Source organism: Stegostoma tigrinum, chromosome 16 (genome assembly GCF_030684315.1).
Source record: "Stegostoma tigrinum isolate sSteTig4 chromosome 16, sSteTig4.hap1, whole genome shotgun sequence".
In the NCBI taxonomy this organism is placed as follows: Eukaryota; Metazoa; Chordata; class Chondrichthyes; order Orectolobiformes; family Stegostomatidae; genus Stegostoma; species Stegostoma tigrinum.
Window position 1 is genome coordinate 21,146,264 of NC_081369.1, and position 27,024 is coordinate 21,173,287.

Genomic DNA, 27,024 nt, shown 5'->3' on the forward strand with positions numbered 1-27,024 from the left:
GCAGCTCAGCTACATCGTCAATGATACCTAGTATGGGGCAGGAAGGAGTAGAGTGTACAAATATAACAAAATGAACTAAATAGGAACAAAGGGGGAAGAAATGGTGTGAAGACAAACACAGTGGCTCTTCGCTCAAATGAACTCAGTATTTTGATGAAATAAATGAATTGATAGCACAGATAGTGTTTACTGTGTTTGATCTCGTAACCATTACGGAAACAAGCGTACAAAGGGTTCAAAGCTAGGAACTAAATGTTCAGTGTAATGTGACTTCTCAAAAGGATAGACGGGAAGGAAAGGCTGATGAGGTGATGTTGTTAGCATGGGATAGAATAAATATGATAGCTAGAAATGATCTTGGATCAGAAAATGTACAACTGTATGGTTGACGTAAGAAATAACAAGGAGAAGAATGTGTACATTTTCTACAGGGTCCCTAACAGCCAATATACTGTTGATCAGAGAATAAATCAAAAGATGATGAGGACATATGAAAATGGCCATACATTTTATTATATATAACTTTAATCCTCGATTGGGAAAATCAAATTAGCAGAGGCAGCTATGGATAGAACTCATCACATGTTTTTGGGATAGTTTCCTACAAAGATATACGTTGGATTCATGAAGGAATCAGGCTGTTTTGGATCTAGTAATGTGTAAGGAGTCAGGTTTAATAAATAATCACACTGTAAATGATCTCCTAGGAAAAATTGACCATGACATGACAAAATTTAGAATTCCAGTTAAGAATAAGAAACTTGGTTTGGAGACAGCTGTGCTAAACTTATTTTTTAAGTTCATTCATGAGATATGGGTGTTGCTGGCTGGGCCAACGTTTATTGCCTAGCCCTAGTTGCCCTCGAGAGGGTGATGGTAGACTGCCTGCTTGAACTGCTGCAGTCCATGTGCCACACGTGTGGTGCTATTAGAAAGGGTGTTCCAGGATTTTGACTCAGTGGCACTGAAGGAAGGGTGATGTATTTCCAAGTCAGGATGATGACTGGCATGGGAGGGAACTTGCAAGCAGTGGTGTCCCATGACCCTGCTACCCTGGTCTCTCTAGATGGAAGGGGCTGTGGTTTTGCAAGGTGTTGTCTAAGCAGCCGGAGTGAATTTCTGTACTGCTTCTTGTAGATGTAAAACACTGCTACCACAGAGTGTTTGGGTGGAGGAAGCATGTGTTTGTGGATGTGGGGCCAAATAAGTGGGCTGCTTTGTTCTGGCTAAGCTTCTTGAATAACAAAGATAATCAGAAAGGAATGACGGCAGCATTTACTGGACCTGACTGGGAAATGAGTTTGGCAGAAAAGACTATCGATGAGCAGTAGCAGATGTTTCAGAAAATAGTTCATGATTTTGCAACAAAGATCTATCCCAGGAAGGAAGAAGGTTTCTCAGCACTGAATGAGCCAATGACAGTTAACCAGGAAGTCAAGGATACCATTAAATTAAAAGGGGAATGTCATACGTTGTGGTAAAATTTGATAAACCAGAGGATAGGGGATCTTCTCAAAGAAAAGTTGACCAAAAAAAAATTGAAAGGGAGAAAATAAAAGTTGAGCATAACATTTTCATGTAATACAAAAAAAAATAGTTTTAGCTTCTTTCAATATGTAAAAAGTAAGGGAGAGGCAAAGTGAACATTGACCCCTAAGGGAATGAGGGTAGGGAAGTAATAATGGGGAAATAGAAATTGGAGAAGGAGTTGAAAATATACTTTCCATCAGTCTTAACGGTGGAAGACACAGTAGTATTTCAAAACCTCAAATAATCAAGAGCAAAAGAGGCTCGAGAAGGAGGAAATGAGGAAGTACCACTAACAAAAAAGCACAAGGGAACCTAATGGCGCTAAAGAGCAATAGGCCCCTTGGACCTGATAGGTTGCATTCGAGATTATTACTTGCAGTAGTGACAGAGATAATGGACGCACTGATAGTAATCTTCCAAAAATCTTTCTAATTTTGAAAGGTTCTGAAAGCTGGAAAAATGCCAATATAGCAAGCTCTATCAAAAAGGGATGGAGACAAAAGCTCTTAGCTATAACAGTTAGCTCAGTTGGCTGGATGGTTAGTTTGTGATGCAGAATGATATCAACAGTGTGGGTTCAGTTCTCACAGCAGCTGAAGTGACTGTGAAACAATGTCCTTGTCAATGTCATTCCTTCCTGCGGCATGGTGACTCTCGGGTTGACCACAACCAGTTGTCTCTCTCAGTTGGGACAGCAACTCTATGGATCGGGTAAAACTATAATGACTTTACTTTGTTAGCTTAACATTTATCAAAGGGAAAGTATCTATTACAAAGATTGTAATAGCAGGGCCTTTAGAAAAATGGAATATAATCAAGCAGGGTTCAGCATGGCTCCGTGAAATTGAAATCATACTGACAAAGTTATTAGAATTCTTTCAGCAAAAATATTATTTCATTGGAGATAGTTCAAAAAAAAGTTTACTGGTATGATCCCTGGTATGGAGGGATTGTCTTATGAGCAACAGCTAAACAAGCTGCTCACTGGAGTTTAGAAGAATGGCATGTGATTTCATTGAGGCATGTTGGATTCTTAAAGGGGCTGGCTAGGGTAAATGCTGAGATGATGTTTTCCCTCATGGGAAAGTCTAGGACCAGAGGACATAATGTCAGAATAAAGGGATGTCAATTTAAGATTTAGATGTGGAGGAATTCCTTCTCTAACAGCCTGTTGAATTTTTGGAATTCCTTGCCCCAGAAAACTGTGAGGCTAGAGTCTTTGTGCATATTTATGGCTGAGATCAATAGATTCTTGATCAGTATGGGAATTGAGGTTTTGGGGGTGTGAGGAATGTCTGATTAGCCGTGATCCTACTAAATGTTGCAGTACTTTTGAGGAGCCAAATGGCCCACTTCTGTTCTTATTTTGGTGGCAGCAGGATATAAATAGGGGAACCAGTAGATATGACATAATGGCATTCAATAAGGAACCACACATAAAGCTACTTTCTAAGATGAGGGGGACTTAGTTTTGCAGGTAGCACATTAGCATGGATAAAAACAAAAAAAAAACTGCAGATGCTGGAATCCAAGGTAGAGAGACAGGAGGCTGGAAGAACACAGCAGGCCAGGCAGCAACAGGAGGAAAGGAGCAGTCAATGGTTTGGATATTACGCTTCTTCGGGACTGGTAATAGCCGAAACGTTGACTGCTCCTTTCCTCTCGTTGCTGCCAGGCTTGCTGTGTTCTTCCAGCCTCCTGTTCATTTAGCACGGATAAAGAATTGGTTAACTAATAGAAGACAGAATTAGGTAAGGGAGGGATATTCAGGTTGTGTCTTCAGAACTAGTGGAGTGTCACAGGGATCAGTGCAGGAATCACAATTATGTTTATTATTGTTTTGAGACAATTGATGGAGAAATTTCAGAAAGATCAATCTAACATGGAGATTTTATTCCTTGATCTAGAGATGGCTTATGACTAGATGCTTCACTAGGAGGTCTGGAGATATTCTCAAGTTTGTTGAGTCCCTGAGAAATACTTACAACAACTATTGAACGTATACAAGGAGTCCCAGAGATACAGTGAGAAATAATGTGGAGGATTGTGACAATTCCAGAGCCAGAGATGGATTCCCTCAAGGATAAACACTGAGCTCCTTTCTCGTTCTGATTGTCTTGAATATTGTAACTACAGCAGTTGAGATGGGAAGTGACATAGAAAATGATGCTTGTTGATGACATTAAGTGATGTGGTGGACTGATGAGAAAATGATCAAATACCTGGAGAACGAGAGACAAAAACTGGAAGATGGGGTATGAAGATCAGTGAAACAAAGACCAATTCATAGACAGTCGGGTTTAAAAAAGGGGCAAGTATCGTGGTGAAGGTGTGAAGATTATAGGTGAAGGCATGGAGAACAAGAATGATTTCAAGTTCCTGGGGTTAGCAGTGGCAGAAATCGAAGTATGAAAAGAGAAATTTTCAATGTATGAGCTTTGTTTGGAGTATTTGGAAGAAATACAGTGGAATGTTACATGATAGAAAACTGTTGCTGAAACCAAAAGGGAGAATCACAAGGCATTTCAGAGACTGACCTTGTAATATAGTGAAGAAGACAAGAACAGTGATGGGATACCAGTGAAAGGTAGGTGCTGAGGTGGATATAGTGTGGCGAAAGGAGAAAGAATAAAATCAATATCTAGCTCATCAGGAGAGTTAGAAGTGTTGAAAAAAGTAACAGAAGATGATTGGAGTGATTTGGTCATCTGTTGTAGAGAGAGCAAGGGAGAAAATGTGGTGAGGTGAGTGTTGGAGATGGGTCAGGCAAAAAGACGGAAAAAGGCAATAGTTAAGATCAAGTGGTACTGGCACGAGTCTTCAACACACCAGGATTGGAGAGCAATGGGCACCTGACAGGAGTGATCAACCAGCATTGTGATGAACCCACATAAAATGGGAGAAGTCGAAAGAAGAAGAAATTTGTGTTTGTGGGCTTGTTATGTCAAATCGCAAGCAGTTTTGCAATGTCATGAGTAGCTGCTGTTCAATTTGAAAGGCAATCATTCAGAGGGAAGACTAACATTTCTTGCCCCTGTTTTTGCTCACTGTGATTTGCAAGATTTTTAGCCCCAGATGAGAGAGTTGCGTAGTGCCCTACCATTTGTAACTCTTCAGCATTCTATGGCCACATGCAGCAAGGCCGAGACAATACCTTTTCTCGGATATTAAATACGAATAGGTTCAGCTGCTCAGCCACTATTGTGCAAAATGCGCACTGTTAAATGGCTTGCTAGCTCATATGGTGCACAGACCAACATTCCAGAGGTTTAATGATACATACTAAGGCACCCCTATAATAGTTTGGGATGGTGCACATATTTTCCCTTTCTACACATGTGGGCAAAACAAGTTGTTGTTCATTGCTGCTTATTCACTCGCAATGCTGGTTGCAAACAACATCAAAGGGATTTAGGGCTGGTGTGGGAATGTAACACTGAGGTAGGTGATCAGCCTATGATGGAGAGTAGTGGAGCAGGTTTGAGGGGCTGGATGCCCTACACCTGCCCCAATGTTCCTATATTCCCAGAAATTGCTGTCAATTAGGAATTGAAAGGAAGGGAGGGAGGAGGGCGGATCTCAGACAAGTTACAGCTGTTGTGGAATTGGCACTGAGAAAACTGCTACAGCTGTAGGGTAACAAGTCTCTGGCTCCTGACAGACTTTATGTAAGGTCTTCAGAGATGTAGCTAATGAGATGACTGATGCACTGACTTTAATTGTCCAAAATTTCCTGTTTCAAGGAAGGTGCCATCATGTTGGAAAATGGTGAAAGTCACTCCTTTATTCAAAAGGGGAAGGCAACAGAAATCAAGGCTCTGCAGCCCACTTAACACCTACCTAGGGAAGATGTTAGAGGTTATTAATAAAGATGATATAACAGGACACTTAGAAAAATACAGGGTAATCAGTCAGAGTCAGCCTGATTTTCTGAAAGGGAAAACATGTTCAATCAATTTATTGGAGTTCTTTGAAGATGTAACATGCTGTTGTATAAAGAGAAACTGGTGGGTTTAAGACCATAAGACACAAGAGCAGCAATAGGCTATTCAGCCCATCAATTCTGCTATTACTGTCCGTGAGATCATGGCTGATCTGATAATCTTCACTTTCTCAATAACCCTTGATTCCCTTCCTGATTGAAAATCTGTGTATCTCAGCCTTAAATATATTAAAGGACCCAACTTGACAGATCTTCGTGTTGAAGAATTTCACAGATTCACTGCCTTTGAGCAGAAGATTTTTTTCCTCATCTCTGGTTTAAATGGGCAACCCCTTATTCTGAGATTATGCCATCTGGTCTTCGATTCTCCCATAAGTGGAAACAACCTTCCTGCATTAAGCCCCCTAGAAATCTTAAATAAAAACTGAAACAACTGTGGATATTGTAAATTAGAAGCAAAAACAGAAATTGCTGGAAAAGCTCAGCAGGTCTGGCAGTATTTGGGGAGGCAATGACCTAGTGATATTATCGCTGGACTGTTAATCCAGAGACCCAGATGACATTCCGGGCACACAGGTTCATATCCCACCCCAGCAGGTGGTGGAATTAGAACTCAATAAATTATCTGGAATCCATTGCTGATTGACAGAAAAACCCATCTGGTTCACTAATGTCCTTTAGGGAAGGAAACTGCTATACTGACCTTGTCTGGCCTACATGTGACTCCAGACCCACAGCAATGAGGTTGACTCTGAACTGCTCTCTGAGCGCTTAGAGATGGGCAATAAATGCTGGTCTAGCCAGCAATGCCCTCATCCTGTTAATTAATTTAAAAAAAAATACGGAGAGAAACTTTTCTGAGGAAAGATCACTCAACCCGAAATGTTAATACTGATTTTCTCTATGCAGAGGCTACCAAGCCTGTTGAGCTTTTCTCAGGATTTCTGTTTCTGTGCCTAAGACTCTTGTATGTTTCAATAAGATTACCTTATATTCTATTAAATTCCAGTGAGTACAGGCCCATCCTACTCAGTGTCACCCTATAGACAGTTTCTCTATACCTGGTATCTAGTTAACCTTCTCTGGACTGTCTACAATGTCAGTATATCTTTCCTTAGATAAGGGCCCCAAAATTCTCTTGCACCATTCTCAGCTGTGGTCTGACTAATGCCTTGTATAGTTTTAGGAATACCTTCCTATTTTTATACTCTGTTCTCTTTGAGATGAAGGTAAACATTCTATTTACTGTATTTAAATTTTCAGAAAGCTTATTAAATGCTACATCAAGGATTATTGTGGAAAATAGAGTAAAGACATAGAGAGTGACAGAATAGGATAGAAGCTAGGCTTAATGATTTAACTGCCACAGGTATAAATGCCAGAGTGTCAGTTTTAACCCATCTGTATAAATGCCTTTGATGAAGGAACTGAAAGTATGGTTGCAAAGTGCAGTGATGTCGCAAAGGCTGGTGGGGAGGTAAATTGTGAAGAGAATATAAGGAGGTTAAGAAAAGATACAGAAAATCTAAATGGGCAAAAATCTTATCAAATGGACTACAATATAAGAAAATTGAAATTATCCATTTAGCAGAAAGAATGAATAAAGCATATTAATTGGTGAGGGATTGCAGAGCTCTGAGATGCAGAGGGATCTAGGTGTCGTGTTACATGAATCATGAAAAGTTAGAATACAAATACAGGAAGTAATTAGAAAAGCAAACAGCATGTTTTTCCAAGGGGAGTTGAATACAAGAGTAGGGAGGTTATATAGGCCATTATTGAGATCACATCTGGACTTCTGTGTATGGTATTGGTCTGTTTATTAATAAAGGATACAACTGCATCGGACGTGGTTCGGTGAAGGGTTACTAGAACAATACCTGCAGTGGTAGTAGGAACTGCAGATGTCGGAGAATCTGAGATAACAAGGTATAGAGCTGGATGAACACAGCAGGCCAAGCAGCATCAGAGGAGCAGGAAAGCTGACGTTTCGGGCCTACACCTTTCTTCAGAAAATGAAGAAGGGTCTAGGCTTGAAACGTCAGCTTTCCTGCTTCTCTGATGCTGCTTGGCTGCTGTGTTCATCCAGCTCTATACCTTGTTATCTCTAATACCTACAATGGTTGGATTATCTTTATAAAGAGCAATTATTCAGGCTAGGCTTGTAACTGCTGGAATTGAAAAGGTAGCTGGATTGAAACATATCAGAACCTGAGCAGTCTTAACATTAACACAGTTGATATGGAAAGGGTGCTTCCTTTTGTAGAAGATTCTAAAATTACACAGTCACAATTTAAATATAAGAGGTCATCCATTTAAGATGGTGATAAGGAAACGTATTTTTCTCACTTTTGGATCTTTGAAACTCTCTTCCTGATAAGGCAGAGGAAGTTTAAGTTTTAAATGCTTTTAAGTCAGAAGTGCATAGATTCTTCATAAACAGAGTGGGGGTGGTGGTGGGTAGAAGTGAAAGGTTATTGGGGTGAGCAGGTCAAATAATCTGATCAGCCCTAATGTTGTTGAATGGCAGAGAGACTCAAGAGGCTGATTTTTTTCTTGTTGCTGATTTGTCTCTTTCTTCGTGTTCTTTCTGGATTATACTTGTGGATCGTCTTTGTTGTCAGAGGTCTGGAAACAGATCTGAAAAAAAAACACTGTGGATGCCAGAAATTTGAAATTGTCTGTTTATGTGAAATAGACAGATTTATACTGGACATTCTGGGGACTCAAACTGGTGTGAGCAGCTCTCTGCCAAGTATCTAAAGGGTAATTTCTTTTGTGCACTCAGTATCTTATGTTACATTGGCACTGTGCATTTCTCCCTTCCTTACAAAAGTAGCAGCATCAATCAACCTTTTTTTTGATTCTGGGATACCTTTAAGGTGAGATATTAAGCTATAGATGGAGAAGTGAAGGCAGGAAACTGTAACACAAATTTATCAAAAATCCATTCTAACAGCAATACTGTTATAATGGCAGCAATTGCTTATACCTGCTATGCACTGAAGCTTCTAGCCAGAGAGCTAGCATCTGCATTTCAGTAATTGAATCAAAGAATCCCTACAGTGTGAAATCAGGTCCTTCGGCCCAACAAGTCCACTCCGACTTGCAAAGGATCCCACCCAGACCTGTCCCCCTAGAACCCATCTAATCTACACATCCCAGAACACTACGGGCAATTTAGCATGGCCAAGCCACCTAGCCTGCACATCTTTAGATGGTGGGAAGAAACCAGAGCACCCAGAGGAAATCCATGCGGACACTGGGAGAATGTGCAAACTCCGTACAGCCAGTCACCTGAGGGTGGAATCGAATCCAGGTCCCTGTTGCTGTGAGGCAGTAGTGCTGATCACTGAGCTACTGTGCTACTTCTATGTAATGAACTACAGCCTGACTGCTGTATCAGAATGAAAGTAATCAGCTTCCTGACACTTTCATTTTGAATTGCTGAAAATACACTAGGTAGTATTACCATATATACCATACCATACATTTCCTCACTTCTCTTTTAGTTTTTATTCATTATCTACTTATTAGCCATCCACACAGTGCAAACCTTCTAAGATAGTAAAATGTGAGGCTGGATGAACACAGCAGGCCCAGCAGCATCTCAGGAGCACAAAAGCTGACGTTTCAGGGTCTAGGCCCTAAACGTCAGCTTTTGTGCTCCTGAGATGCTGCTTGGCCTGCTGTGTTCAGCCAGCCTCACATTTTATTATCTTGGATTCTCCAGCATCTGCAGTTCCCATTATCACCAGTGCAAACCTTCTGTCTATTTTGTAGTTTGATATAAATGGAAGCTTTAACATTTTAATTGCTGTTCTAATAGAGTAATTTTTGCATCCTTACTGCTGAATTCAAGCTTCTAATGTTAGATATTCTGCCATCAATTTACGGCAAGGAAGCTTTGAATATGCCTTCTGCAACACACATCTCAAACACAAAAGGACTAAAACAGGGAATTCAAGTGGCAATCCCCTGGGGAAAATAAATCACCAATCAACTTGTACACCTTTATATGTAATGTGGTTGTCAGGGGTTCGGAAAAGCTTAGAGGTATAAAAATGCACCCACTATAGAGGCACATCCTCAGACTGCCATGTCACTGAACCACTCAATTGTGCAATCACTTGATAACCCATCTTACTGGCGATGTTTAACAGTAAAGCCCTATGATGTCTCAGCACAATTACATTCCCATGCTGCTTCGTAAAGAATGTGGTCACACTTCTATGAACAAAGAGGCTGGTGCTTTGCATATCTTGTGCTCCAGCTCTGCATATCCATCCTCTCGGCTACAATAAAACTCACCACCAATGGCCACCAAATGGAACTCCCCTCCTCTGGTGAGCCCAGTGCGAAAGGGTGGACCGGGGAACTTGGTGCGTTTTACCCAGCCACTGGCAATGTCCGAAGCGGCCAGTCTGGTGGGTAGACGAGCCCATTTGACAGGCTACTTTGTCCCATGGTTGCTGTTAATTTGGGAGTAAGCTTGGGCCCCCTTGGAACATGGAGGGGTGTAAGCTTGCACCTTGTTTGCCACGTCTCTCGGGTCTTAGGGAGTCACTGTTGTAGAGCAAAGTGGAATGTTTTTACCCAGTGAGCTACTACAAGTAACCATGATAATGGCCAGTTCATCTGTTATTTAGGTATTGTTTGTGGGAAACTATTGCCCAGACCTGTAACAAAAGCCCTCTGTCCCTTTTCAAACTAGTACCCTGGCATCATTTCTACCCACGTGGGACAATTAGACGTTTCCACCTCCAAGAGGTTCAGATCCTACCCAGGCTGCAAGAATTGATGCATCCCCTATCTGGTGACTGGAAGTGTCTTAAGTGCAACAAGTCTTGGATGTATCAGTCTAGGTCCGACTGCGAATGAGCCACCAGTGATACTTGGCAACTTTCCTCCAGCTTAAGGAGCATGAATGGGGCAATGAGAAAACTGTCACATTGGAAGGATGGCTGTTTGAGGCTGGGGAGGAGGTGTGTAATACCGGCCGTGGATTTACTTGATCTGGGAGTGCTTAATGCCTAAAATGCAAAGTGTTTCAATTCCTAGCTCTGACACGCACTCTGATGAGCATGAAAGAAGAAAGTCAGCAGATTTTCATGAAGGAGACTGACATCAATAAACTGTGTAACTTTAATATCGAATTTTAGGAGGTTGTGAAGGAGATGAATCGGTTGGGAATGATAATAGATCTGTCACACACTTCCAGTGACACAGCGGAAATGGTCCTTAAAATCTCCATGGCACCAGTTATCTTCAGCCACTCGTCTGCTTATGCTATTTGCCAACATCACAGGAATGTTCCAGATGAACTTCTCAAGATGATTGTAAGCAATTTAAACTCAATTTTATGATGACTTTTCTCTTTAATAATTGTTCAGAGAACATAATTTACAAGTTACTGATGTTATCATGTTATTCCAGGAGCAGTGATATACATTTACAAAGGAGAAATTACCATAATGTGGCCCAGCAGGTACCACTGTAAAACCTGGTAATACATCGAATGGAAGTGTTTCCTGAATTTCTTCTGTTTGGCCACCATGCCTTCACTATGAGTGCAACCTGTTCGCACCACTAAACTTTGCATTTTATGGCAGCTCATTTGTTTTGGCTTGCCTATGAGAACAAAGCTGTTATAGTACAGATTTTGTAAAATGTCATCTGTTAGTGTTGGGTGGTTTCACTTTTATTTATTCATGGTATGTGGGTGATGCAGCTAGGCTAAAATGTATTGTCCATCCCTAGTTAGATTGTGGTGAGCCCACGTCTTGGACTACTGCAGTCCATCAGGGTGGTAGGAACACCCACAGTGCTGTTAGGGAGGGATTCTGAGATTTTGGCCTAGAGACAGTGAAGGCAAACTGCGATAGTTCCAAGATAGGATACCATGTGCTTGGAGGGAAAACTGCAGATGGCGGTGTTTCAATACATCTGTTGCCTCTGTCCTTCCAGGTGGTAGAGGTTGCAGGTTTAGAAAGTGTCTACGAAGGAGTCTGTCTGAGTTGGTACAGTGCATTTTGTAAATGGTACTCACCATTGTCGTTGTGGTGAAGGGTGTGAATGTTGAAAGTGCTGGATAGCAAGCTGCATTGTCCTGGAGAGTCTTGTACGTTCATCCAGGCAAGTGGAAAGTAGACTTCTGACGTTGCCGGACAGGCAGGGGAGACAGGAGGGGAGTTACTCACGGCATACATTAAGTGCTCCTGTAGCTACAGAATTTATATGGGTGCTCCAGTTCAGGTTCTGCTCAATGGCAATCCCTGAGATGTTGATAGTGGGGTTTCAGTGATGGTAACACTATTGAGCATCAAGGAGAGATGATTAACTTTTTTATTGTTTGAGATGGTCACTGCCCTGGCACTCGTGTGATGCAAATGTTACTTGCCATTTATTAGTCCCAGCCTGAATGTTGTCCATGCCTTCCTGCATTTGGACATTGGTTGCTTCAATATCTGAGGAGTTGTGAATTGTGACCACTCCTGACCTTATGATGATGAAAAGGTCGTTGATGAAATAGCTGAAGATAGATGGGCCCAGGACACTACCCTGAGGAACTCCTGCAAAGATATCCTGGAGGTCAGCTGATTGACTTCCAATAGCCAAAACTATCTTCCTATGTGCCACATATGACTTCAACCAGCAGAGAGTTTACCTCCTGAATCCCATTGATTCAATTTTGCTTGATGCCACACTCGGTTGACTGCCGCCTTGATGTCAAGGGCTGTCACTCTCGCATCCTTTCTGGAATTCAGCTCTTTTGTTAATGTTTGAAACAAGACTGTATTGAGATCAGGAGCTGGGTGACCTTGGTGGAAGACAAACTGGCCATCACCGAGCAAGTTATTGCTGAGCAGATACCATTTAATAGCACTGGTGACACCTAGTATTGCTTTGATGATTAAGAGTGGATTTACAGTGTGGTGATTAGCTGGTTTGGATTTGCCCAATAAGCATTCTTGAGCAATTTTCCACAATGCCAGTTAAAAGTCAATACTATAGCTATGCTGGAATAGCATGGCTCAGGACATGGCTATTGCTAGAGCACAAGCCTGCAGCTCTATTGCTGAAATGAAGTCAGGGTCGTAGTCTTTGCAGTATCCAGTGCCTCCAGCCACCTCCTTGATATCACCGTAGAGGGAGTCACATTGGTTGAAGCCTGACATCTGTGATGCTGGGGACCTCAGAAGAGGCTGAGATACTTCCTGCACTCTCATTGAACCAGGGATGGTCTCCTGGCTTGGTGGGAAAGACAGAATGGATGGTATGATGGATTGTGAGGTTACAGATTGTGAATATGGTTAGATTCATGCTCATAACAGCCGGATGCTATTCAGCCTTTTGAGTTCATAGCACTATCAAGCAACGGAGTTAATTCCATTCCCCCTCTTGATGCCCTTAGCCCTGCAAGGTCAGTTTGCTGAAATGCCCGTCTAATTTTCTTTTGAAATTCTTAATCGGTCGGATCCCACCACCCTCATAGGCAAAATTCCAGATCATTATCGCTTACCATGTGAAAAAATGCTCTTTTCTATATCTCTTGCCCAAAATCTTAAGTTATGTCTACAGGTTACTGTATCATGGGTGACAGGGAACAGTGTTTTGTCTAATTTATCTAAAACAGCCCTAAATTTACACACATCTATTAAAACACTCACCACCACCTCTCCAGGCCCCTATCCCCCATCCTCTGTCCCCCAACTTCCTCTGCTTCATTGAGAAAAACCTTTAGCTTTCCTAATAAAACTTCGTAGTTCACATTCTTAATCCCTGGAATCATTCTGATGTATTTCTTCTGCGCTGCAATGATTGTTCGGTGCATCATTGCTAGGCCAACATGCTGCTGCAGTGGTCACGTCCCCACACAGTGAGTCCCTTTTCTCAGCTGTCGTATCAGAAGCAAGGCGTGAAATGGGAGGCAGTCGATGTTTACAACAAATGAAGACACATCGGAAACATTGTCCCAGCCATCCTAATCTCTCAGCTAGAGAATCCAGGAAAATCTGAAGATTATGTAAAAAAAAACCACAGCTTTAAAAATGACAATTAAATAAGGAATTATGCGTTCAGATCAGTTGTGATTTTCTTCGCGACATGTTTTTCAGAAAAAGAACAAAGGCTTAGTAATGGTGAACTTCTACTCTGGTTTTGTGGCCTGTCAGAAGCATTCCAATATTTCTACAGTGGCAGGTAATTGATTTGAACAGTTGTACTGAGATAAAGCAATGGTGTTATTGCTATTCTGCCCCAAAGCCCTTTTAAAAGATATATAGTCTTTGATATTCCAATATTTGCAGTCAAGTTATAAAATTGTTCCTTTGAATGAAATAAATGGCTTATGCACTTGCTCACAAAAGTTTCAGGGTGGAAGAACTCACTGGATACTAAGAAGATATGAAGAAAAGCTATGCTTTAATTTTAGTTAAATATCTTGAGATTAAAATGAAAGGTCACATCCTATAAAATGTGGAACATAGCAAGTAAATGACGGAGGCTGAGTTGTTTTTCTTTAATGGAGTGAAATATGAATAGGGAGTCAGCAATCTGCACTGAACAGATAGGGAACATTACTCAGGAAAAGATTAAGAGCAAGACAGCAGAGACCTAAGCTAATTGGTCAAAGAAGCAACAGGGACATGATGAAAAGCTTTTTCAGTCAGTGAGTGGTTAAAGCCTGCAATACATTGGCTGAAATTGTGCTAGGGTTACGTTCATGTGAAGCATTCTTTCAGGGAACTAGGAATTAGAAAAAGGAAGAATGATTTTGACTTCAGGCAGAATGACACAAAGTAATTTGCTCATTTGGAGCATTATTGCAGTCACAACAGTTGTATTGATTCTATGGTTCTAAGAACTTAAGTCCCTGATCAGGTAGAACATCATTGGGGGATTGGTATAGGATGAATTCAAAAACTAAGCATTATTCTAATCAGTACAGATCACATAGAAACTTAAAAATTTCAGGATATACAATAAGGACATTTGAATCACCATGTTCATGCTGGCCATAAACAGCTAGCAATCTAATCCACCCTCAGAGAGAGGTCGATATACCTCAGGCCAAGTCCTGGGAAAAGGGGGCTACATCACAACGCAATAACCAGGGTTGGAAGTTACAAGGCAACTCCAGTTTTGATTGGGACCTGAGATTTCTGTTCCCTGCTCCTGATTAGACCTGCACGTAAGATACTGAGACTGATTAGTAATGGATTATAATGAATGGCTGTGTTGCTGTATTAAGGGTAGAAGAGAGTAGAGCAAGTGCAGAGTTTCTGTCCCCACTGAGATGTAAATCAACCTCAATTCCACATCACAGTATCTGACGTTACAGTTGCTGCCTCAATAAAGAGAACAAGATCTGTATTTGGAAACAAAGAACACACAAGTGTTGTGTTGGGGAAGTGGTTTCACTGGTGTGAAGAGTTAGAAATGGTGCAATTGGGCTGAATAGTTTCTGGCTGTCCTGTAAACTCTAAGAGCTGGGTCTGTAACAGCTGTAAATTGTTACAAGCAAATTAAAAATCTGAATTTTTATCCTCAATGACAGGCAAAAATCAGAATGCATTTTGTTAACAACAAATGTACTTGCTTTTGATTCCTTTGTGTTAACATTTTGAATTTTGAACCTTACTAAGGATACAAATTGGAATATTGAACCATCTTGTCACAGTTGATGTTACAATTTGTGCCTTTTCTTGCAGATCATTTTGACCACATCAAGAAGATTGCTGGATACGAGTCAGTTGGAATTGGTGGAGACTATGATGGGGTCACTGGGTTTGTATTCAATTGTAATCCAACAGTTACTTCTTCTTTTGTTATGTTGCCTAATATTGCCTGACAATTATGGTGGGTTGCAGGTTCCCGCAGGGTCTAGAAGATGTGTCCAAATATCCTGCCCTCATTGAGGAATTATTGAGACGCAAGTGGACACAAACTGAATTAAAAGCTGTTCTTCGATACAACTTTCTGCGGGTTTTCCGCAGAGTAGAAAAGGTAAGAAGGCTCACTGAGAGGTTGGAGGGCTGGATCACCTTTTCACTGTTTGTGTTAGTTAAATGATGAGAATTCTGCTGAGAGTCAAAATTGTCAGAAAAAACCAGCATTAGGAGCAAACTTCAACAATGAAAACATGTCCTTCCTTCTTCCAACCCTCGTACATCATTGCAGTGAATGTGGAAATGTGCAGTTGTATGCCACATAACTATCATGAGTGGTAGGACTCAACCCACAGTCTTAGCAATATCAAAGAGTGAAGGAAAGGTCAAAGGGTGAGGCAATGTCAACGCTCAGCCCAAGGTAGTATTTTCAATGGCTTAGTGGCAGTCTCTTGTCTGGCAGTGAGACATAACAAGCAATTATTACTAAAAAAAATGACAAAAATAACCGGGTAGAAATACAACACCACTTTTATCGACGATAATCAAATGTGAGGCTGGATGAACACAGCAGGCCAAGCAGCATCTCAGGAGCACAAAAGCTGACGTTTCGGGCCTAGACCCTTCATCAGAGAGGGGGATGGGGAGAGGGAGCTGGAATAAATAGGGAGAGAGGGGGAGGCGGACCGAAGATGGAGAGTAAAGAAGATAGGTGGAGAGAGTATAGGTGGGGAGGTAGGGAGGGGATAGGTCAGTCCAGGGAAGACGGACAGGTCAAGGAGGTGGGATGAGGTTAGTAGGTAGCTGGGGGTGCGGCTTGGTGTGGGAGGAAGGGATGGGTGAGAGGAAGAACCGGTTAGGGAGGCAGAGACAGGTTGGACTGGTTTTGGGATGCAGTGGGTGGGGGGGAAGAGCTGGGCTGGTTGTGTGGTGCAGTGGGGGGAGGGGACGAACTAGGCTGGTTTAGGGATGCAGTAGGGGAAGGGGAGATTTTGAAACTGGTGAAGTCCACATTGATACCATATGGCTGCAGGGTTCCCAGGCGGAATATGAGGTCCTGTTCCTGCAACCTTCGGGTGGCATCATTGTGGCAGTGCAGGAGGCCCATGATGGACATGTCATCTAGAGAATGGGAGGGGGAGTGGAACTGGTTTGCGACTGGGAGGTGCAGTTGTTTGTTGCGAACTGAGCGGAGGTGTTCTGCAAAGCGGTCTCCAAGCCTCCGCTTGGTTTCCCCAATGTAGAGGAAGCCGCACCGGGTACAGTGGATGCAGTATACCACATTGGCAGATGTGCAGGTGAACCTCTGCTTAATGTGGAATGTCATCTTGGGGCCTGCGATAGGGGTGAGGGAGGAGGTGTGGGGACAAGTGTAGCATTTCCTGCGGTTGCAGGGGAAGGTGCCGGGTGTGGTGGGGTTGGAGGGCAGTGTGGAGCGAACAAGGGAGTCACGGAGAGAGCTTTCCGGAGAGACCACTCTCTCCGTGACTCCCTTGTTCGCTTCACACTGCCCTCCAACCCCACCACACCCGGCACCTTCCCCTGCAACCGCAGGAAATGCTACACTTGTCCCCACACCTCCTCCCTCACCCCTATCGCAGGCCCCAAGATGACATTCCACATTAAGCAGAGGTTCACCTGCACATCTGCCAATGTGGTATACTGCATCCACTGTACCCGGTGCGGCTTCCTCTACATGGTGGAAACCCATCGGAGGCTTGGAGACCGCTTTGCAGAACACCTCCGCTCAGTTCGCAACAAACAACTGCACCTCCCAGTCGCAAACCATTTCCACTCCCCCTCCCATTCTCTAGATGACATGCCCATCATGGGCCTCCTGCACTGCCACAATGATGCCACCCGAAGGTTGCAGGAACAGCAACTCATATTCCGCCTGGGAACCCTGCAGCCATATGGTATCAATGTGGACTTCACCAGTTTCAAAATCTCCCCTTCCCCTACTGCATCCCTAAACCAGCCTAGTTCGTCCCCTCCCCCCACTGCACCACACAACCAGCCCAGCTCTTCCCCCCCACCCACTGCATCCCAAAACCAATCCAACCTGTCTCTGCCTCCCTAACCGGTTCTTCCTCTCACCCATCCCTTCCTCCCACCCCAAGCCGCACCCCCAGCTACCTACTAACCTCATCCCACCTCCTTGACCTGTCCGTCTTCCCTGGACTGACCTATCCCCTCCCTACCTCCCCACCTATACTCTCTCCACCTATCTTCTTTACTCTCCATCTTCGGTCCGCCTCCCCCTCTCTCCCTATTTATTCCAGCTCCCTCTCCCCATCCCCCTCTCTGATGAAGGGTGTAGGCCCGAAACGTCAGCTTTTGTGCTCCTGAGATGCTGCTTGGCCTGCTGTGTTTATCCAGCCTCACATTTGATTATCTTGGAATTCTCCAGCATCTGCAGTTCCCATTATCTCTCACCACGTTTATTGACAGTCTTTTTTCTCTCTCATCTAGATAAGCATCTTTTAACCTGTAAATACGTGCAACATTCTTCAGTAAGACCCAATTAAAATGAACAACACTGTCTGTCCGAGTTCCAATTATTTAAGATCAAGAAGTATAGCAGTCGGGACATATGCCCAGATGGAAATATTTTCATTGGAAGGATGGGTGGGAAGCATTTCAAAGGCAGTTTTAGATTTTCAACACAGCTCTGACTGGAATTACTTTCTGTTCAATAAAAATGAGCATAATATTCTCTTTGCTATTGAGCAGTTTTAAAAAATTATAAATAAACTTGATTTGACACTCTTTCCCCCATAAAATAGATTTTGTGTGGTGCTATTGGGAGAAAGAAATTGAAGATAAATAATGAATTTCCAAGTGACAACTTGGGAGTAGTTTTAAATAAAGTTAATGAAAACACTTTCCTCTTAAATCAAAGTCTTATGTTCATTATAAATTCCACATCTCTGGAAGTAGCACTAAATAAAATCAAAATTGAAACCTTTTCTTGTCAAAGTGGGAAACAGTCCTGGATATTTCCTCTTTGAAAATAGATATTGCATCATCAACACTTGAACATTTTATATTTTTCTCTCTAATATGTTAGTGAAGCAATGCTACAAAACATTACTGAGAATTTACTGTACATAAACAGGCCATTGGTTCATCTGGTCCAAGCCCTTATCAATCTGCTGGCTGCAGATGCATCTGTCCATGACAGTATCTATAAGAATGACCACTACACAGTCCTGTGGAGATGAAGTCTCACCTTCACGTTGAGAATTCTCTCCATTGTATTATGTAGCACTATCACCATGCTAAATGGGACAGACTTCAAACAGATTTAGCAACTCAAGTCTGGGCTCTGTGATGCACTGTGGTTCATCAACAGCAGCAGAATTGTACTCCAGCACAATCTGTAACCTCACGGCCCGTCACATTCCCCACTCGACCATTACCATCGAGCCAGGGGATCAACCCTGGTTCAATGGAGAGTGCAGGAGGGCAAGCCAGGAGCAGCACCAGGCATATGTAAAAATGGGGTGTCATCCTGGTGAAGCTACTAAACGGGACTACATGCACGCCAAACAGCATAAGCAGCAAATTATAGATAAAGCTAAGCAATCCCACAGCGAAAGGATTAGATCTAAGGTCTGGAGTACCGCCACATGCATCTGTGAATGGTGGTGGACTATTAAACAATTCATTTGGAGGAGGGGGAGGCTCCACGAATATCCCCATCCTCAATGATGGAAGAGCTCAGCACACCAATGCAAAAAAAAAGGCTGAAGCTTTTGCAGCAATCTTCAGCCAGAAGATCCATCTCAGCCCCCTCCTGTTGTCCCCAGCATCACAGATGCCAGTTTTCAGCCAATTGAATTCACTTCTTGTGATATCAAGAAACAGTTGGAGATATTGGATACTGCAAAGGCTACAGGCCCTGACAACATTCCAGCAATAGTACTGAAGACTCATGTGCCAGAATTTGCCACTCCCCTAATGAAACAATCTGGAGAATCATCTCGGTATGCACAAAAAGCAGGATAAACCTAACCTGGCCAATTTCTGCCCCATCACTCTCTGCTCTCAAGCATCAGCAAAGTGATGGAAGGTGTCATCATCAACAGTGCTATCAAGTAGAACCTGCTCAGCAATAACCTGCTCAGTGATGCCCAGTTGGGATTCTGCCAGGGCCACTCAGCTCCTGACATTACAGCCTTGGTTCAAACATGGATAAAAGAGCTGAATTCCAGAGGTGAGGTGAGAGTGACAGTCATTGACAAGGCTGCATTTGACCAAATGTGGCATCAAGGACCCTGAGCAAAACTAAAATCAGTGGGTAAAAGGGGAGAAAAACTGCTGGTTGGAATCATACCTGACATACAGAAAAATGGCTGTGGTCAGTCATCTCAGCTGCAGGACATCTCTGCAGGAGTTCCTCAGGCTAGTATCCTAGTCTCAACCATCTTCAGTTGCTTTATTCACCGACGATTGCACAATGTTCAGCATCATTTGCAACTGAGTCATAGAGACGCACAGCATGGAAACAGACTTTTCAGTTCAACTTGTCCTTGCCAACCAGACATTCTAAATTAATATGGTCCTACTTGCTAGTATTTAGCCTAAATTTCTCTAAACCCTTCCTGTTCATATATTCATCCAGATGCTTTTTAATTTGGTAATTGCATCAGCTTCCACAGGTTCCTCTCTCAGCTCAGTCCATACATGCACCACCCTCCGTGTGAAAAAGTTGCTCCTTAGGTCCCTTTTAAATCTTCCCATCTCACCTTAAACTTATGCCCTCTAGTTTTGAACTCCCCTACCAGGGGGAAAAGACCTTGGCTATTCACCCTATCCATGCCCCTCAAGATGCAACTAGGTCTGAATAACATCCAGGCTTGGCGTCAAGTAACATTCACTCCACACAAATGCCAGACTCTTCCCTATCCTCAGATTTCACAGACTTTAAAGAAAATCTGCACTTGAAAAGCTGCGTGAAACATTTAAAAGTTTGAACTCCATCTCCTGACACTTGAACAAGTTATATCAACTGAACAGCATAGATACCAGTGACTGTTACCAAATGCACAAGTATGATTAATGATCATATTTGACAATGATACTTGTTCATTACTAATGGAGATAAGAAGTCAAAGGTCCCAGTAGATCACTATTATAAACCATTTCCCAATTACAAGGAAGAGGTTGACAATTTAATTACAGAATTAAAAAGGCTGCACAGAGTATAAAACATCACATAAGCTGGTGTAAACAGGACAATTATAGCTGTTGCGGTTTTCTAAACACACTCTTAAGTCAGGCAGGGAGGAAGTTGTCAAGCGAAGGAAGTGTGGGTTACTAAAGAAGTTGAATCTCTTGTCAAGTGGAAGAAGGAGGCTTATGTAAGGATGAGGCGTGAACGCTCAGTTAGGGTGCTTGAGAGTTACAAGTTAGCCAGGAAGGACCTAAGGGGAGAGCTAAGAAGAGCCAGGAGGGGACATGAGAAGTCTTTGGCAGATAGGATCAAGGAAAACCCTAAAGCGTTCTATAGGTACGTCAGGAATAAAAGAATGACTAGAGTAAGATTAGGGCCAGTCAAGGACAGTAGTGAGAAGTTGTGCGTGGAGTCCGAAGAGATAGGAGAGGCACTAAATGAATATTTTTCATCAGTATTCACACAGGAATAAGACAGTGCTGTTGATGAGAATACTGAGATATAGGCTATTAGACTAGACAGGATTGAGGTTCATAAGGAGGAGGTGTTAGCAAATCTGGAAAATGTGAAAATAGGTAAGTCCCTTGGGCCAGCTGGGCTTTGTTCTAGAATTCTCTGGGAAGCTAGGGAGGAGTTTGCAGAGCCTTTGGTTTTGTTCTTTGTCATCATTGTCTACAGGAATAGTGCCAGAAGACTGGAGGATAGCAAATGTTGTCCCCTTGTTCAGGAAGGGGAGTGGAGACAGCCCTGGTAATTATAGACCAGTGAGCCTTACTTCGGTTGTGGGTAAAGTGTTGGAAAGGATTATAAGAGGGAGAATTCATGATCATTTAGAAAGGAATAATTTGATTAGGGAATGTCAACACGGTTTTGTGAAGGGTAGATCATGCCTCACAAACCTTATTGAGTTCCTTGGAAAGGTGACCAAACAGGTGGATGAGGGTAAAGCGGTTGATGTGGTGTATATGGATTTCAGTAAAGCTTTTGATAAGGTTCCCCACTGTAGGCTATTGCAGAAAATATGGAGGTATGGGATTGAGGGTGATTTACCGCTTTGGATCAGAAATTGGCTAGCTGTAAGAAGACAGAGGGTGGTGGGTGATGGGAAATGTTCACCCTGGAATTCAGCTACTAGTGGTATACCACAAGGATCTGTTTTGGGGCCATTGCTGTTTATCATTTTTATAAATGCCCTGGATGAGAGCGTAGAAGGATGGGTTAGTAAATTTGCGGATAACAGTAAAGTCAGTGGAGTTGTGGATAGTGCGGTAGGATGTTGCAGATTACAAAGGGACATAGATAAGCTGCAGAGCTGGGGCGAGAGGATGCAAATGGAGATTAATGCAGAAAAGTGTGAGGTGATTCACTTTGGAAGGAGCAACAGGAATACAGAGTACTGAGCTAATGGTAAGATTCTTGGTAGTGTGGATGAGCAGAGAGATCTCAGTGCCCATGTACATAGATCCCTGGAAGTTGCCACCCAGGTTGATAGGGTTGTTAAGGAGGTGTACGGTGTGTTAGGTTTTATTGGTAGAGGGATTGAGTTTCGGAGCCATGAGGTCATGTTGCAGCTGTACAAAACTCTGGTGCAGCCCCACTTGGAGTACTGCGTACAGTTCTGGTTGCCACATTATAGGAAGCATTGAATAGCATTGAAAAGGGTGCAGAGGAGATTTACCAGGATCTTGCCTGGTATGGAGGGAAGGTCTTATGAGGAAAGGCCGGGGGACCTGAGGCTGTTTTCGTTAGAGAGCGGAAGGTTAAGAGGTGACTTAGTAGAGAAATACAAGATGATGAGAGGATTAGATAAGGTAGACAGTGAGAGCCTTTTTTCCTCGGATGGTGATGGCTAGCACAAGGGGACATAGCTATAAATTGATGGGTGATTGATATAGGACAGCTGCCTGAGGTAAGTTCTTGACTCAGAGAGTAGTAAGGGCGTGGAATGCACTGCCTGCAACAGTAGTAGGCTCGCCAACATTAAGGGCATTTAAATGGTCATTGGATAAACATATGGATGATAATGGAACAGTGTTGGTTAGATGGGTTTCAAATTGGTTTCACAGGTTGGCGCAACATCGAGGGCCGAAGGGCCTGTACTGCGCTGTAATGTTCTATGTTGTTTTAATGTATACTTTCACCAAGTTCCTGAAATAGCTTAGTTTGTTAAGGCAGTGGGAAGTTAAGGGTAAGGATTAAACAAAAATATATTTTGATTAATTTCAGATCTGCACTTTGTCATTCAAGATAATTGTGCACTGTGACCATATACTTTGACACTGAGTCATAAGGTTAGCCAGCATTCCTGCTTCTAAATATTATCCAACTATCTCGAATGGAAAAAAAACACATTTTTGACCACTGAGTGGACAGAGCTGGCTGACATTAAAATTGCCTTAGCTGAATAGTTGGCAAATATTCAAGGTTAAAACAAGAAAAGTACGCACTCAGATGAATTGTTTAGGTACAGGCCTCTGGAAGTTTTCCAGGCAACATATCAAGATTGTCAGTCGTGCTGTAGTGCGGAAGGTTTAGAATAAGGGGGAACAATGGCAAGATCCATCCTCACACCATGCCAGTTCGGAAGCAGCACAGATAACAACCTTGCTGAAAGCTGTGAATGTAGTTACTTTAAATGAAAAATATATTTTTTTTATTATTTCAAATAGCTGCAGTTATGTGAATGTATTACAGTGTCATTTATTGTTCCGTGCATCATCTTGTTCAAACTTCCAAACAGTGATCTTCTGACTGTAGTCTGATTATTTAATCTAGTAAGGCAGTAGAGACAGTCGGGAGGCTTTCTGTACAAAGATATTTTAAATATGATCTGTTCAACATTGGAATCTAGAGCACAATGGATTGAACAATACAGTACAACCACTGCTTTAACTGGTAACTAGTAACATTCTAGTGGGAAATAGCAGAACATCAGGATTCAATCCTAATCCTTAGCTCTTACCAGGACACCAAATAAATGTGGGTTTAAGCCACGTGTTCCCCTTTGACCAAAATAAAAATAAAGCGGGTCAATCTTCTGGTCTCCCTGCCATGGGAACGATGTTGTGAAAATTGAAAGGGTTCAGAAAAGATTTCCAAGGATGTTGCCAGTGTCAGTGGGTTTGAGCTACAGGGAGAGGCTGAATGGGCTGTGGTTACTTCTCTTGGAGCATCGGAGGCTGAAGGCTGGCCTTTATAAAAACTCAAAATCATGAGGGTCATGGATAGGGTGAAGAGTCAAGATCGTTTCCTCAAGTTAGGGGAGTCAAAAACTAGAGGGTTTAAGGTGAGAAGGGAAAGATTTAAAAGGGACCTTAAGGGCAATTATTTCATGCAGAGGGTGGTGTGTGTATGGAATGAGCTGACAGAGGAAGGGGTGGAGGCTGGTACAATTACTACATTTAAAAGATACCTGGATGGGTACATGAATAGGAAGGGTTGAAGAGGGATATGGGCCAAATGCTGGCAAATGGGATTGGATTTTTATAGGATATCTGGTCGATGTGGATGAGTCAAACAAAAGGTCTGTTCCATACTATATCATAGCAGTGTCATTGGTCAGTGAGGTGGGAGGAGTTGATTTCCAAAGGGTCCCCACCCAAAACGTCAGCTTTCCTGCTCTTTTGCTGCCACCTGGCCTGCTGTGTTCCTCCAGCACCACACTGTGTTATCTCAGTAAAATGAGAAGGTTTGTTATATGCTTCAAGTCACGGTGAAAGAGTGAGATGGTGCAGATAGAAATAAAAGGTTACTTTTGTGAAGTACAAACACCAGCTTAGACTTATTCATCCAATTAGCATGTTTCCATGATGTATGTTCTATGCAAATTCAAAGTGTACTATTCAAAGTATTTAGTACTAAGGTGCATATGGCTAAAAGGAGAAAATGTAAATGATATGGATTTGTACTTACTGCAGTATTAAAGGAATGCTGTACTGTCAGAGGTGTCATTGTTAGATGGGAGGTTAAACCAAGCCCAGGTTTAGGATTGGCTATAAAATTGAAAGGCCAAGACTTGTGAAAACATTTGTATAAAACATTTTTCTGCTTTGTTGTAACACCTGAGACCTATCACAATGCCAGACTGTCATCTGCTTCACTAAAGCCCTTTAATAGGAGGAAATTTGCTTTCAAATTAAGGATTGAATAAGAAGCATAGAATCATTCTTCTGGGGGATTTTAACTATTTCAATAACAATTGAACAGGGGAAGTAGGAAAAGGAGGAGAGAAGGAAACGAAGTTCCTACCGTGAGAATGTGGCTCTGTTTTTGCCTCAGATGTAAAAACTGAAATTTTGCTATTAGATCGAGTAATAGGGACAACACAGAGCAGATAAGAGGAATAAAAGTAGGAAACACTTTTAAAACTCACACAAAATAGCACTTTAAGACAATAACAGGAATGGACACAGGTCTAATAAAAACCTGAGGAACGGATGTATGTAAAACTGCTTTTGTCAGGTGAATGTAATAGTTGGGAAAATAAAATGGGCAACTCTAATGGCAAACAATGACGTAGAGCAACAACGGAAAACATATAAAACTGTGCTCGATGTGCAGGAAAATTATATTAACACAATTCGGAGAAAAGTCTAAAGGGTAATGACACTCCAGGGATCATAAAGAAAGAAAACACAATAGAGTACAAGGAGAAAAGCATATATTTAAACACATAGGCAGAAAAAGAATTTATGATGTGAGAGAATGTGCAAAGTTCAGGAACAAAGCTAACAAAACAATTATGAAGGAAAATACGAACTCTGAAATTAAATGATTAAGCAACTGATAAGAAAATAACAAAATATTTTGCAGGCACATTAATGAAAGGAGGAAGTGTGGGATGATAATAGGATTGTTAAGAAAAGGTCAGGATAATACCACAGGAAATAGAATCTTGGTTGGAGGGTGGTTGAAGCAACAAGACATAATCTCATGGAATGGGGAATAGTTCCAGGGGTTAATGAGTCTAATCCTGTTCCAGTGTTACTTTTCCCATTATAACATGCAGGGAATCCTGTGATTGGCTTTGCTTGCTACTTTGGTGGACTCTTTGATTCCCGATCAGTAACTTCCGCATGATTATACTTTAGCAACTGAATTTAGTTAACAAGTAGTGGATGTTTGAGCCTGAGAGATAATTTAGTTCAAATTGTAAGTACCACAGAATTACAAAAATAAACAAATCCCCACTTTAGCAGAACCGTAAAATACAGAACTTTCTTTGACCAAGGACAACATCTGATTGACACTGAAGACAGAGTGGGGTTGACTTTGCCTCCATCCCCCTTTTGTTTTGTGACCACCATCCAAAAGACAGTGTGGCTTGAAATCAGAAATTCATTTAGCAGTAACTGGTTGGTGTGATCCCATATTTTAGCACAGCTCCAGTGACACAAACCGCTGACTTACGGGGGGATTTATTCAACAATGTGATCCAATTCACAAGAGGTTTAAGTCCTGAAATAACTGGTTGATTGCTGATATTGGACTGGAGGGGTTGTTGTGAAACAAATGCAAAATCAGTATTGCAATTCAATAGTTAAAAAAATTGAACTCACACAGAGTAGGGTGGGCTGGTTTAACATTTTAATCATAAATATTTTACTATGGTCAGTGTCAGTAGACCATTAATTCATTTTAAAACGTAGCATAAGAATGGTTATGCATGTAGTTTCTTTTAGCTGAAACACATTCACGACATAATTGAAATTTACAAAATAATGTTTTTGATAATTAATGTATTTTGAAAGAAAGTGGAAGTGTTGCTTTGAAATTTGAAAGTTTCAGAAGATGGTAGCAGTTAGCATTTCCTGCAGTTGACATGCACTTCTGCTGATCTGTATCTTCTAGAAGATAGTGCAGGCATCGGGAAAGAGGAATTGGGAAGCAAAACTCCAATGGCACCCTTCTCCTGACCAAATGCCATGAACACAACTTTCTCATCACCACCACACTGCTCCACCAAAGGGACAAATACAGGACAACGTTGCAGCACCCGCACCCCAAACACCAGAACCTCCTCAACTATGTCATCAACAGAGCGAAGGATCAGAAAGGTGTTCTAAAGCACCCGCACCATGACACAAGCTGATGACTGCTGGATGGATCAACGCCTAATTGGAGCCAGAATCAATATAAATTATAGCCCTGCCACAGGGGAGATGACAGAAGCAATGCCACAAGAGGTTCATCACTGAGGCACTCAAAGACCCAGAAAAGACAGCCTTATTCAAGCAGCTCCTCTCCACAAACCCAGTGACCCTTGGCAACACTGAGTTGCAGGATCCCAACAGTCTGTGGTCCGACCTCAAGGCTGCCGTCATCAGTGCCAGCAAAAATGTGGTCAATTGCTTAACCAGGAAACACTATGACGAGTTTGACCAGAATGACCAGGAGATCCAAGAACTGATAAGCTGGAAGTGCATGGCATTTCTGAACATAAAATAGCAACCGCACTCAAAAGGCAGGCCTGCAGGCAACTG

The 27,024-nt window shown here is 42.2% G+C and overlaps 1 protein-coding gene across 9 annotated transcripts in view; it reads left to right on the forward strand.

The window, feature by feature from the left end:
* The window catches only part of dpep2 (dipeptidase 2), a 120,394-nt gene that overhangs the window by 82,026 nt on the left and 11,344 nt on the right, over positions 1-27,024 (forward strand). For 8 of the 9 annotated variants that reach the window (XM_059651650.1, XM_048546201.2, XM_048546202.2 and 5 more), the window contains exons 7-10: positions 10,636-10,812; positions 13,591-13,675; positions 15,187-15,262; positions 15,346-15,481. In XM_059651650.1, the coding sequence (XP_059507633.1) occupies positions 10,636-10,812; positions 13,591-13,675; positions 15,187-15,262; positions 15,346-15,481 (474 nt within the window). The remainder of the gene's footprint in view (positions 1-10,635; positions 10,813-13,590; positions 13,676-15,186; positions 15,263-15,345; positions 15,482-27,024) is intronic. The other variant, XM_048546205.2, reaches the window with a different exon arrangement.